Raw genomic sequence first — 13163 nt, 5'->3', positions numbered from 1 at the left:
ACCGCCATTTACAACTCTGGAAAACTGTCTGAAAGTGAGCAGAGGTATGGGCACAGGTTTGGGGGACTTGCTTACCATCTGTGGGCTCTCGTCAGTGTACTTGCAATTGAGAGCACCATGACTCATTCTCAGGATGCAACAACAACAGAAGAGAGAAATGGGAAGAAGAAGAAAAAAGCTGCGAAGGTAGCAAATGGCCAACTCTCCCAGGCCAGATAATGTTTGCAGTGTGCCACACCAAAAGCTGCCTGTCCACACCAAAAGCTGCTTATGCAAGATGGCACTGTGCCTCTGAGGAGAGCCTGGAACGGGAGGCAGCTGGTAAGTGGTGCACCTGGATCCGAGTAATCTGTGGCCACTAGGGTAGTCACAGGTGGGGTGTCGCTGTGGCTGCACCGCAGAAGTGAATCTCCCGAAGCTGAGGTCTGTCTCCTAAAGCTGAAGTCTAGTCTCTTCCTGAAGCTAAAGTCAAATCCCATACAGCCGAAGTACTCCTGAAGCTTCCAAGCCAAGTCAAACCTTTCCATCCACTGAAGACTTCCAGAACCGCCTCCGACTTTCCCAAGCTGCAGGCTGAGTCTTTCTAAACCCCTTCTCTCTGGCAAACTGAGCATTCAGCCTCCCTAAAGCTTCAGTTTACCTTCCTCTTCAGGATACATGCCTTCCTGACTTGCTTGGACCATTTTCCAAACCTCCTGTTTCCAGTACCTGATTGTTGCAGGTGCAAGCTTGAACATCATTGCTGCCAGTGGGGGCTCTGACCTAATCTATTTTCAAAACCAGCCTGAGTTCAAACCCAAAACCCCAGTAGTGCATCCTGAATATCTGGCAGTGCTCCGGAGCCGGGCAGGTAAACTGCTGTATTTGAATGGCACTGGCCAGGATTAAACCTGGCCTGCATGTCTCCAAAACTGCCAGTTTTCTCTCTTTTTTTTTCCTAAAACCCAAACAAAGCTGACTGTGCCAGTTGGAATCAAAACCGGCTATCATGGTGTAGTCTAGGCTCCTGCTGTTCAGGCCTCTGGCCCCTTCAGAGAACCATAAGCCTTGAGGTCCCTGTACTCTGACATATCCAATGAAGATGGAGAGTCAATAATGGTATAAGGCTGTGAATGATTAGATCAGAATTTTGCTTTCAGATAATTAATCTGGAAATATAGTCCAAGATGGATTTGGGGTTGAGGAAGGCTAGCACTAGGAAGATCAGCTAGAAGGCTATTGTAGCCATCCAGGTAAGAGATAGGACAGCGGGGATGGAAAGGTAGGACTAGTGTAAGAAGTTACTACAGAAATGAATTGTTATGATCATTCAGATCCAGAGGCTACAAGGAAATGAGTGAGAGGAAATTGAGTGAGAGGAAATTTGTCCAGTTAATAATCAGAAGCCTAAGAACCGATCCATCAGGTGAAGTTGTAAGACATGGTACCCATTTCATTTTATGTTCTTCCTCCCAGGTAAACTGCCACTCCTAAAAATTATAGTAACGCCTCAGATCTCTTCAGACACCTTCAGATCTATATGGAAACACAGCAAGAAAGCAAGTGTTACCTGTAAGAAGAAGAAGGTAGGCTCCTGAATATCTGGTGGTGAGTACCAGCTCCCAGGGGCGCTGTGTGAAGCTTGGCCACTAAGCTGGAAGCCAGAGCCCTCAGCAGTAGACTTCACGCTTGATAAGGTCATGAGTTTTTGGTTCTAAGGTGACATTTCCTTAAACCATTATTCTGTTCTGATGGATGATGGTTGTACCGAAGGGCAATAGTAAGACAACAACAATGTGTGTTTACTCTCTGTTATAATGTGGAGTGAGCTTCCCTTTTTCTTTGTTAATTTATGGTTTCTTGTTCATTATTTCACAGGCTAAAAACTGAATGTGGATACCGTAGTTCCACGTGGATGCTACTATTTCTATGGTGAACCAGATATGCCTAGAAAGATATTGATTATTCTCTAACAGTTTTTACTATAACCAAACCGCTTTCAAGTTCTAAAATTTGATAAGACTGTTTTTGAAAATTCCAAGTGGTGTTCACCCTTATTTTCTAAAATGCAAGTTTTGCAAGCAGGTCTTAGTAAAAGCAGATGGAATTGTCAGTTCTCTTGTGCATGTGGTATTTAGAATTTGAAGGAAGACTGCAGTCTTTATTTAAGAAAGAATCTTTATATATCTATGGTTGGGAATAGGATGTTTCAAAATAATAACCAGTTTCACTGATTCCCAAGTAAGGAAGCTTCTAATTCCTCTTGCTCCATCCTCTCGCCCCCTCTCCCCATTGGATGTCCATGGGAAAATGAAGAGATGTGGTTGGTTGATGTATGGATGATACACTGAACTGGTTGAATTTTATATGTTATGACAATATGATGCAGGGCTAAAAAGTATAAACTGGGAAATTAAATGAATCAGAATTTTCCATGGAAAACCTATTTTCCAGATGTATGATTTTGGACCAGTCAATTAACCTCATTATGCCTCAATTTCTCCTTAGGTAAGATACAGATAAGAATAGGACCTATCTCATTTCATGAGACAATGCCTATCAAGCATTTTAGATCCATGTCTGTTTCATAGTATGTGCTCAAAATAATTTTGGTGGCTCTTAGTTATACTACTATTATTGATGTTAGACTTGATTCTAATGATTCCAGTTAGGACAGCCACACAAGATAAATAAAAACAAAACAAGATTTATTATTTCTTCATTTTGAAGTTTAATTAAAAAGAAAACTGTCATTCACTCTATACTTAAATATGCAGACAAGCTAATGGAAACAAGCTAATTGTAGTGACAGAAATGGATATAGTCAATTATGTTCACTCTTAAGGATTTTAGCATGGATAACTAAGAAGACAAGATCCTTGTACTTTAAAAGTAAACAATAGGGGCTCTCCCTGGTGTCGCAACAAGTTAAAGCACCACATTATGAACCTCTCCGAAACCATGGCAGCACAATTTCGATCCCCAGCCAGGGATCTGACCCACATGGTGTGGCAGGCCTCTCCTGACCCCCGCCTGCTCCCACAGCAGTGTATTTCAGTAGATCTGCCTGTTCTGCTCCCCACTCTGTTTCTGGTGAATCCTCTCACCCACCACACCTCTGGCCTGTTCCCAGTTCTGTATGCATAAATAAACAAATCTTAAAAAAAAAAAGTAAACAGTAGACCATAGAAGTTGAAATATTGTAAGTCATGTGGCTGGGTAGTGAAGTTTACGCAAGCAAGATTAATTTAACAAATCGCCACATAATATATGAGGACTCTTGAGAAACTGTTCCTGATTGTTTTTTAAATAAACTTTATTGAGATTTACCACTAACATTTACTGGGTGGAAGTATGAAATTTGTGTGCCTCTTTAGGGATCTTTTGGCAACATCTACCAAAATATATAGTTTTTGACCCATTCAGTCTTATTTAATAATAGCTATCACTGCTGTAATTGCTCTTCTCCACATTTCCTCTCTTCACTCACTTTCTGGATCAGAGGAACTCCCTGCAGTTCAAACACCTGCTCTTCCATAAGGTTTCCTTCATGGTAATATCTGTCCCTTAGTGCATTTAATACAGCATGCAACACACAGCACATATTAGCATGTGGCCAAATGGGACCCTGTTTATTTTTGCACTTCTGTGTGCATCCTTGTCTCCTCTTAGACTGCTTAAGTCTTCATGAGGAGAGGCCCAGCCCAGCAAGAGATGGGAGACTCAATCCCAAACCAGACAGTGGTCCTCCACCACTAGGTGATGATGGAAATCAGACATCTTTTTTTACTTTTTTAAGATTTGTTTATTTATGCATTCAAGAGGTGGGGTGTAGGCCAGAGGTGCCGAGAGGTCAGCTGAGACATGTGAGTCAGCTGGCCAAGGATCGAACTCTGCTGCAGTGGCTGCCTACAGCTTCATAGTGCCAAAACTCAAATCCCTGTGCCACCAGGGAGGCCCCTGAAAATCAGACATCTTAAGGCTCCTAATGCCTCAGCTTTCTTATCTTTTAAATGGAGACATTGTCTGGCTTTGCTTCAGAAAACATAAAAATATGACTCTGGGCTAGCAATGAAGGAAACATGGTTTCAAAATAGTTTTAAAACTGGTTCCAAGAGCACTGTACTCTTTAAATTTACTCACTTCTCTGGACCTCATTATTCCTATTAAAAAGGAGGTTAAACTAAAATAAGAGGTTTTCAATGTGGTCAGAGAGTGCCTGGGGTCCTTTCAGGGAACCAAGAAGGTCAAAACTGTTTGCACAAAAACATTCAAAGCTATAGCACTCTTTTCATTCGCTGACTGTACAGTTTTTTCCAGAAAGCACATAGCGTGTGATGTCATTGTTCTAAGGAGAACGTGTAATGGATTTATTACTTTTATAATTATTTGTAAATAAATGAATATTTAAAATTTTTCCTGTTTAAATTTATTAAAAAGTGTATATAGGTGGGCTTTCCCTGGTGGTGCAGCGGGTTGCAGCGCTGCACTGCGAAGCTATGCCAAACAGTGGCTGCTTCAGTGCAAGTTCAATCCCCTCCTCGGGAGGTGATCCACGTGGTGCACAGCAGACCTCTTCTGGCCCACCCACTGCTCCCCTCGGCAGTGTATCTTGTCGACCTGGCTGTTCTGCTCCCCACTCTGTTTCTAGGGAATCCTCTCACCACCGCACCTCTGGCCTGTGTCCCATTTCTGCATGACTAAATATATTTTTTTAAAGTGTAGAGAGACAAGAGGAAGAAAGCACAAATGACACAGATAGCATAGTATCTCTCCCTCTCTCTGTCCTATATAAGTTCTTTAAGGTGCTAGTAATTTTTAAGTGTAAAGAAGTCCAGAGACTTGTGGGGTCCTGGAGGCTGCTGAGAGACCCTGGAGGTTCTTGACTTACAGCAGGAAAGATTTTGCTAGGAAGGTAGAGGAAGTGGATATATGTGAGAGTATACAATTAAGAGTATGGCAGATTCAAGCATCTTGCCCTGAGTCTTGTGTCTGCTTACAGAAATACTTGCTTCGTTTGAGGCGGCAGGGGGTTGCAGACAAAACCCACTGGGCCATAATATTCCTGTTGGTTTAGTAAGACAGAAGTTTTACCATCAACAGTGCAGAGCATAAGGTCTAAACTAGTGAGACTTGGGTCATCTTGTTCTGCAAAGGGTTTTTTTGTTAGTGGATGGGGAGAGGGATTGCAGCCTCTGTGAAATTCCTGTTCTACCACTAAACCCCATTTCTAGAAGCGCACCCATCATTCATTCAGTCACCAAGTAAGTGTGTCTCCTATGCCCAGGCTTTTTTTTTTTTTTTTTAAGCTACGAGGATAAGGTGGTGATAGAAGTATGGTGACTGTTCGGATGGCATATGCCCATTGGGAACGACATAATAATATTAACTAATTCCTGAGAGCCTTAGGTTTCATGAAGGCGTAACGCAGGACACGTGGCTCCAGCGCAGTCGGGGCGCCGGCTCTCACGAGCGGAACATTGGGCAGCGCAACCGCCAGACCTCAGCGGGACTCGCCCCCGGCCCTCCGCCCCGCAGCAGCCCCAGCGCACTGTCCGAGAGCTGCGGAAAGGGGGAAATAACGTCCGGGCGCTGGCGTGGATGACGTCACTGGACCGCGCCAGCGAATCGCGGACCGCCCCTGTCGTAGGCTGCGCGGTGACCCACAGCCTGCAGGCGGCGCTGTGGCCCGTGGGGCGGCCCGGAGAGCCGCCATCGCCGCCCGCCTCCCCCAGCCCAACGTCTCCGCCGCCGGCTCCGCGCCGCCGCCATGGCCGACGTGGAAGACAGCGAGGAGTCCTGCGCCCTGTCCTCTCACTCCGGGAGCGCAGGCTCCAAGTCGGGAGGTGACAAAATGTTCTCTCTCAAGAAGTGGAACGCGGTGGCCATGTGGAGCTGGGACGTGGAGTGCGATACGTGCGCCATCTGCAGGGTCCAGGTGATGGGTAAGCGCTGCACGCAGGCCCGGGCCCCACTGCGGCCTCCGCGGGGCCGGCTCCGGGAAGGGGACGGGCGAAGGATCGGCGTGACCCCTCGGCCCGGGGGAGTTGGGGGCGGGGTTCGCCCCGCTCGGGAGCGGGAGGACGGGGGCCACGCCCGAGTTGCGGGTGGGAGGACGGCGGCCGCCGCTGTGACCGCGGGATCGTTCAACAGGCGCCCGGCTGTGGAGCTGGGACGTTAGGGAGGGAAACGGCGGTAGGCGGAGGGACTGGTTTAAGGTCATTTAAGGCAGTGATGGGTATGACAAGAAAATGAAACTGGTGGCTTGATGAGTGTGGAGAGGAGCCACTTAGGTTCGTGCGGCCAGCCCCAGCCCCATCCATCTCCGGAGGCGTCAGCGTCGAGGCCCTGCTTAGCAGGACACTTGCTGCTGCGGTCACCAAAGTGGTGCTCTGGAGTCTTGTTCCACAAAACAAAACAAAACAAAACAAAACACAGTTATGCCCTCTAGAGACACAGGAAAGGGAAGTGTCCTGAGTCACTGCCTTTCTGTATCCGTTACTGCGCTTCTGCTCGCCTTTAAACCTGGGTGACGCCAGACCGGTGGGCCGTGTGATTCCAGAATAGCTAAGGATGGTGGGGATTGAAGAATGTCAGCCTTTATTCGATAACGGGAACCTTCTCTGTCCTGCCCTACCTCCCCATCACTGGATGCCATTTCCTGGAGAAGATAAGGAGCCTGCCCTGCTCTGAGCCCCGGGCCTTTGTGGTTTTACAAATGTCTTACTTTTTTCTGTGATATATTGAGTTTGAATGCTTGGTTTCTGTCTTAACATTATAGATCATCTTGAAAATGAGGTGCTGTTTAAATAATGCAATGCATTTTTTTTTAAAGATTTACTTATCTATGCTTACAGAACTGGGGTGCAGGGGCTGTGAGAGGCTTCACCAGAGAGAGTGGGGAGCAGAACAGGCTGACTGATGAAGTGCACTGCTGAGGGGAGCAGCGGGTAGGTCAGGAGAGGTCTGCCCTGCCACATGGGTCAGCTCCCTGCCCTGGGCAAGGCATATTTCTAAAGGGCATTTAAAACTACTGTCAGTGCATCTTACATCTTCAGAGTGGGTAAAGGAAAATAAGATTTCTGTCATTTGAAAACGTTCTAGTTTCAAGCTATAAGGGAATTGTTCTTGCTTGAGGAATGGAACTTTGAGCCTACAAAAGAGATTTCTCTACTTCGTCTTTCAGAATGTTATCTTTTGGTATATATTTTTATTTTTGAAAGAATTTGATTTCAGGCTATATCCTTTTATTTGCACATTAGATTTTGAAAGTGTATCTAAGTAAGCAGTATAGCCCCTTTCCTCAGCCCTTAAGAACTAGAATCAGTTTCCACTTTGGGTGGTGTTTTTTTAATTCAGGCCAAAAAATTTTGTGTGTGTTTTGTTTTGTTGTTAGAGGATAAGCTTTACTGAAAATTTTATCCACTAAATTCCCTTTAACCCAAAAATGAGACTGTTTTCTAGGAGGCATTTCATTTCTCCCAACAAAGAAAAAAATTTAATAATAGCAACACAGAACTTGATATAGTGGTTGAGACTTTTTAACAAGTAAACTTTACTGGAATATTTAAAGTAAGTCAAAGTAAAGGCTATAAATATCACGCATTCACATTTACTTTCTAATTCTAGCCAAGAATTCTGTTACAATAGCTGTACTTTGGGTTCAGGAAAATATTCTGAACTAAAGCTTTCGAAGTGCTGAAGTCCATGGAGTGACCAGGTGACAGCAGAGCAGGGAGTTTGTTTTTCAGACTTCCCAGTTCTTAGCCCAGTATCATTCTGAACAGGAGTGCTGTTATTGTACTCCTCAAAAATGTGCTGTTTTAGATATTAGGGACATCCCCAAGAAACTTTAGTTTGAAACCTGAGGAAATTTTTATTGATTTAAGCCAGTTTTTGATAATGAATTTAAACCAAAGCTATATTGGTTTATATAATTCAGATTTTTAAATTCTACATAAAGAGCCCTCTTGATTCTATCACCTTAATAATTCTAATTTGGAATTTGTCCTACATGCCTAAATGATTTATTTTGATTTATTTATTTTTTTCTTTATTCGAACTTTGCCTGCTGGCCCATTCTGGTGTAATTAAAAGGCTTCCTGGTTTCCACTCTTTTCCGGTCATTCTGAAGGGAGCACACGGCACAGTGAGCAGGTACTGACAGGAAAGAGAGAGTAGATTTACTAGTACTGACTGCCAAGTTATAAAGAACCAGAGTAACTCTTCATTGCTCTGTGTTAACTTAGATATTTGATATAACTTTGGAGCCTTTTTTCCTGATTTGTGAATGACCGTTGGGATTACCTACTAATTATGAGAATAGGCAGAACTACAGTCATGTCTTCTGGCTCCTTATGGTATTTAACTGTTTGCTTGTCTACAGTTAAATGGTGGATGAGGAGTCAAATTTAGACATTTTGGTGTTCCCTGATATATAATTTCTTATTTTGGGCTTTCCCTGGTGGCACACGGGTTAAAGCACCACATTATGAATCTCTCCGAAGCCACCACAGCACAAGTACATCCCAGGCCAGGAGGTGATCCATGGCACCGCAGACCTCTCCTGACCCGCCCACTGCTCCCCTCAGCAGTGTATTTCAGTAGATCTGCCTGTTCTGTTCCCCACTCTGTCTCTGGTGAATCCTCTCACCCACCACACCTCTGGCCTGTACCCTGGTTCTGTATACATAAATAAATAAATCTTTAAAAAAAATTATTTTTACCCAACGAAATCTCTTCAGCCAGTGAATTAAACCTTTTTATTGGTCCCTAAAAATTTCTACATACCTTCTTCAAGCCAGCCATAGTACAGGTCAAATTTTGAAAACGTCTACTTTATTCTTTAGGTTTCCATTCCAAGTATTTACTCCTTAGTAATTTATTAAAATATGTTGCCATCGTTGGATAAATACTTTGGATTCAGACTTACATGTCAAGCAAGCATTTTTCTTAGAATAAAGAACCTACTATGTGTGTTTAAGGGGAGGTCATTAATTTTGATTTTGATATAGATTATACAATCATAGTTAAAAATTTTTTAAGGTATACAGTTAAAAACATCCTATTTCTGGTAGATATCACTGTTAGCTTCTGGCTATCCTTCTAGAGTTTCTGTTTCTATGTGTTAATATGCATGGCTTATTTAAAAGGGAGTCTTGAAAGGAAGCTACCTCTAAGATTGAGCTACGGGAATGAACTTATATAATAACTGATTATATTTTTTTCCCTGGTGATTGCCTCTACTCTTAGGACATCTTCTATCAGAGTTTGTGAAAATGGAGTGTTGGTAAACCCTTGTGAAATTGCTCCTGGTCATAAGCAAGTTAGTAGCATACCTTGTACTTTATTCATCTTTAAACAGTTATGTCAAATGAGAAATAGTATGAGTCTTTTATCTCCATCTCTAGCCCTTTGGGCTTTTATTTGACTTTGAAGCGTCTGGGTTTTAAAATTTGCTTTTTGAGCATCAGAATGAGAATTGCTATTTGTTTACTTTTAGATGCCTGTCTCAGATGTCAAGCTGAAAACAAACAAGAGGATTGTGTTGGTATGTTGTAATTTTGTTCTCTTGCTTTTTCAACTGAAGGTTTTCTCTCAGTGGGGATGTTTGAATTTGCAATTAAGATTGACTTTATCAATACACAAAAATAAACTGTAAAGCAGTGATCCATTATTAATGTAAAATGTGTTGGTTCTCAAAAACCTCTGATGGAATTTTCTTCAGGGCCTTTCATTGCCTATAATAAAGAATAGCAGTTATATACTCCAGACATGGCTATAGTAGACATTTCGATATCAACAAAGAAGTAATTCTCATCTAGTAAGAAAATTACAAAGTAAGAATTTGCCAAAGCTTTAAAATTTTTACTATGTTGATCAAGTGGTAGGATTTTATTCTCATAAAGCATTTCTGTTTTCAATACTTTTTTAAAATACAGTATTTAACTTTTCAACTTTGGTAGAAAAATTTCTAAGTCTCAAGATATTTTAGAATATAGTTTGTATATACAATTCTGTTATGTCCCTTATTATCTGGAACATTAAAAGTTGTATCAGGCTAAGCAAAGATTTGTTATGTCCTAGTTCTTGAGGTCTTCATTTCTGGGTTGCTACATAGTAGGAGTGTTTAAAAGTTTTCATAGAATGAGAGGCTGGCTTTGCACTTTGTGTTTGCATTACTTATATATGCAGCTTCATAGTAAAAGTTTTTACAGTGTTGGTCAAATCCTATTTCGTCCTCCTTACACATTTAGAATGTTTCCTCCTTGTTTCCTACCCCCACAGTCAATTTTCACAAGCTTTTTCCCCTTTGTTCCTATTTCATTTATTTGGTGGTTCTTGTTGTCATGTAATCAGTTGGTCAAGCAAAGGACAAATGAAGCCCATTTTTGAGGTTGTGTTCCAGGTTGTGAGTGACTTCCCTTAGTTTAAAACTTTTCATTCACACTGCTTTTCAAAGTAATTAATTTGATAATTGTGAGGTGCTGTAGATCAGCTTTCTTTGACACAAAGAGATCTGATTTGCCAGGCATCCACTTTTAAAACTTCATTCTGTTTGGCACATAAGTAATGATACTGCTTCTGAATGACTCAACAAAATTCATCACCACTATTACAAAACAAATAGGTATATGTATAGCTGATACTGTTTAGAGGCTTGTCATATGCTTTTAATAGCCTCCTGTGACCTGGATTTAAGACTCATTATATCTTGGTAAATAAAAACAAGGAGAACATAAAATCCAAATGGTTTTCAAGGGTCATTGTATGAGTGGGAAAGTCTGGGATCTGAGGACAACTCAAACTGTTTAATCTCTAGCTTCAGGAAGACAGTAAATGGAATTATGTGGAACTGGGGACAAGGGCACCATCCCAGGTTCCAAAACAGTGATGGAAAGTCCCTCAAGCGCAGTGCCTTCTCCCATTTCTTAATTGCAATTTGCACATTTAAGTTTCTATTTCTTTATAAGTAGAAAAAAATTAGACCAGTTAACTATATTCAGGGTAATGGATTGTGATAATTATTTCTAATAAAATAGACTATAATTTGAAGCTCAGTAATTTAAATTGAAGTATGTAATACCAAATGCTCTCTTTTTCCTTTTAGTGGTCTGGGGAGAATGTAATCATTCCTTCCATAACTGCTGCATGTCCCTGTGGGTGAAACAGAACAATCGCTGCCCACTTTGCCAGCAGGACTGGGTGGTCCAAAGAATCGGCAAATGAGAATGGTGGAAGACTTTCTTAGTGCAGTTGCTTGAAGCCCTGGTGGATCTTGTTGTCAGACTTCCTCAAAGACTAGAACACTCCAGGGGACTTAATTCTTCAGACAAAGATGAATCTGTGGTCCTTTGGACTCATCAGAGGCAAGGTTTAGTTTTTGTCGGTTTTATCTTAAGAAATTCTCTACTGTTAAGAAGATAATTTATTAAAGATGGTCTTCCCTACCTCTGTCAAGTCTTTGAAGTGCTATAAAGTAGGCGAGAACTACAAATTAAATGAACTTAATAATTTACTTATTGATAACCAATGGACTATAGAAGCAGTTCTGTTCAGAAGAGAACTTTTTGCATGCTTATGATTGGTTGATGAGTTATTAAAAAAAAGCAATTTTATAGTAGCAAATAAAGTACAGTTCAAAACACAATTCTTATTCTTTATTTTTTGGCGGGGAGGAGGATGATTCATGAAATCTTTATTTGATGAAATGATAATTTTAAGTTTGAGCAAGTAAACAGGATAAATAGAGTTTAACTTTTGGACTAATGGGATTTTGATGGTCTCTTAGGTCCTCTTTTATCTGTGAATTATGAGGAAAAATAGGTCTACATTCACCTTATTGTTTAGTCATTGAGTGGTGAAAAGTATTCTCAAATTCTACTCAGATTAGGTTGTAATTCAGCTGTGATTTAGGTGAAATGTTAACGAAGGGAAATGTTTACCACTGTAGCATTAGATCAAAAGTTTATTATAAATGGTTTAATAAATGTCTTTTCTGTTTGTTTCATTTGAACTATTGTAATTTTTATATAATATTTAATGTTAGTAAACTGGTTTGCAAGAACAGGTTTAGTATATATTGTGAAAAAATATGTATATATGTATATACCTTTCACTTAATAAAATTTAAATTTTATTATCTGGAATCATGTAAATACCAGAAAATAACTTAAATTTTATCAAACTCATTTACCCTTAGTGGAAGTTATTTTGTAACAATTTAAATTTTTTCATAATAGAGGCCACTGCTATGAATTAAAAAAATTAAATCAAAATTTTAACCATTCACTTTTGCTGTTTCAAAATTTACTAGTCAGAATCTTAAAAGTCAAAGGAATGTTGACACAGAAGAATTTTTTTTTAAGTGTAATAATAAAAATTCTGTGTTTTGCATTGATTACTATCTATCAGATTTCTCTGGATTTTTTGCTTTATATATTTTTTTCAAAATTATCAACTGTAAAATGATTTACTTATACAAATATGTTTGACAATTTGAATGTTTCTCATTGTGCAATGAAATAGTTTAGCAGCTTTTTGTTTGACCTTTTAAAAAGGTTGTATCCATAAAATGTGAACCAAGTTTCTGGCTTTGCAGTAAAGAGAAAGAGTAAGAATGTCGAGTTATTTTAGTCAGTATGATAGTATGTGAATGAAATGTGGAGGGTGGCGGTAATAAGTTAATTTCCCACACAGCAAAAGCACATGCCCACCACCTAACAAAGCTCTGTTTCTACTATACATCAGCATCTGAGGATAGAGGAGGAGGGGACCTGGGACAAAGCATCACTGAGCCTGCCCATTCTGGGGTGATTCAGCTCATCTGCATAACCTCTGAAAGTTTAGTACATACTGTTTCATCAGCAGAACACGCTGTGACATTTAATTATGAGTTCCTCTGCAAAAGCTAGGTATTGAGAAGGTTTTTCTTTCTGTTTGACTGATTTTAGATTTTATTTTACTGGTGTTTTGGAAAAGAAAGTTTGTGTTGTATTGTCAGCAGTTTAATTTTCCATCCATGCAAGTTGCATTCTTTCTGTTGTTGCTTTTGTTTTGTTCTTTATCTGCAAGCTGCATCCTTGTGACAGCTGACAACTAAGTCAGTAAACCTCACCATGTTAAATCAACTCCTTTTTATAAAAATGTTCATAATTTTCTACACTGAAGTAACAAATTCATAA

General features: G+C 40.6%; 1 protein-coding gene across 2 annotated transcripts; it reads left to right on the top strand.

Moving 5' to 3' along the window:
- Positions 1–5687: 5687 nt before the first annotated feature.
- Positions 5688–12044, top strand: RNF7 (ring finger protein 7). 2 transcript variants are annotated; one of them, XM_004682148.2, is made up of 3 exons: positions 5688–5917; positions 9482–9529; positions 11090–12044. In XM_004682148.2, exons 1-3 carry the CDS (start codon positions 5750–5752, stop codon positions 11144–11146), a joined length of 273 nt encoding a protein of 90 aa, XP_004682205.1. In that variant the 5' UTR covers positions 5688–5749; the 3' UTR covers positions 11147–12044. The 2 variants fall into 2 exon arrangements, with proteins under 2 accessions (XP_004682205.1, XP_004682203.1); XM_004682146.2 differs by having other exon boundaries at positions 5690–5924.
- The last annotated feature ends 1119 nt before the right edge of the window (positions 12045–13163 follow it).

This window comes from Condylura cristata, unplaced genomic scaffold, assembly GCF_000260355.1.
Source record: "Condylura cristata isolate star-nosed mole 26May11 unplaced genomic scaffold, ConCri1.0 scaffold00014, whole genome shotgun sequence".
Lineage (NCBI taxonomy): Eukaryota > Metazoa > Chordata > Mammalia > Eulipotyphla > Talpidae > Condylura > Condylura cristata.
This window is presented reverse-complemented; position numbering and strand designations above follow the sequence as displayed.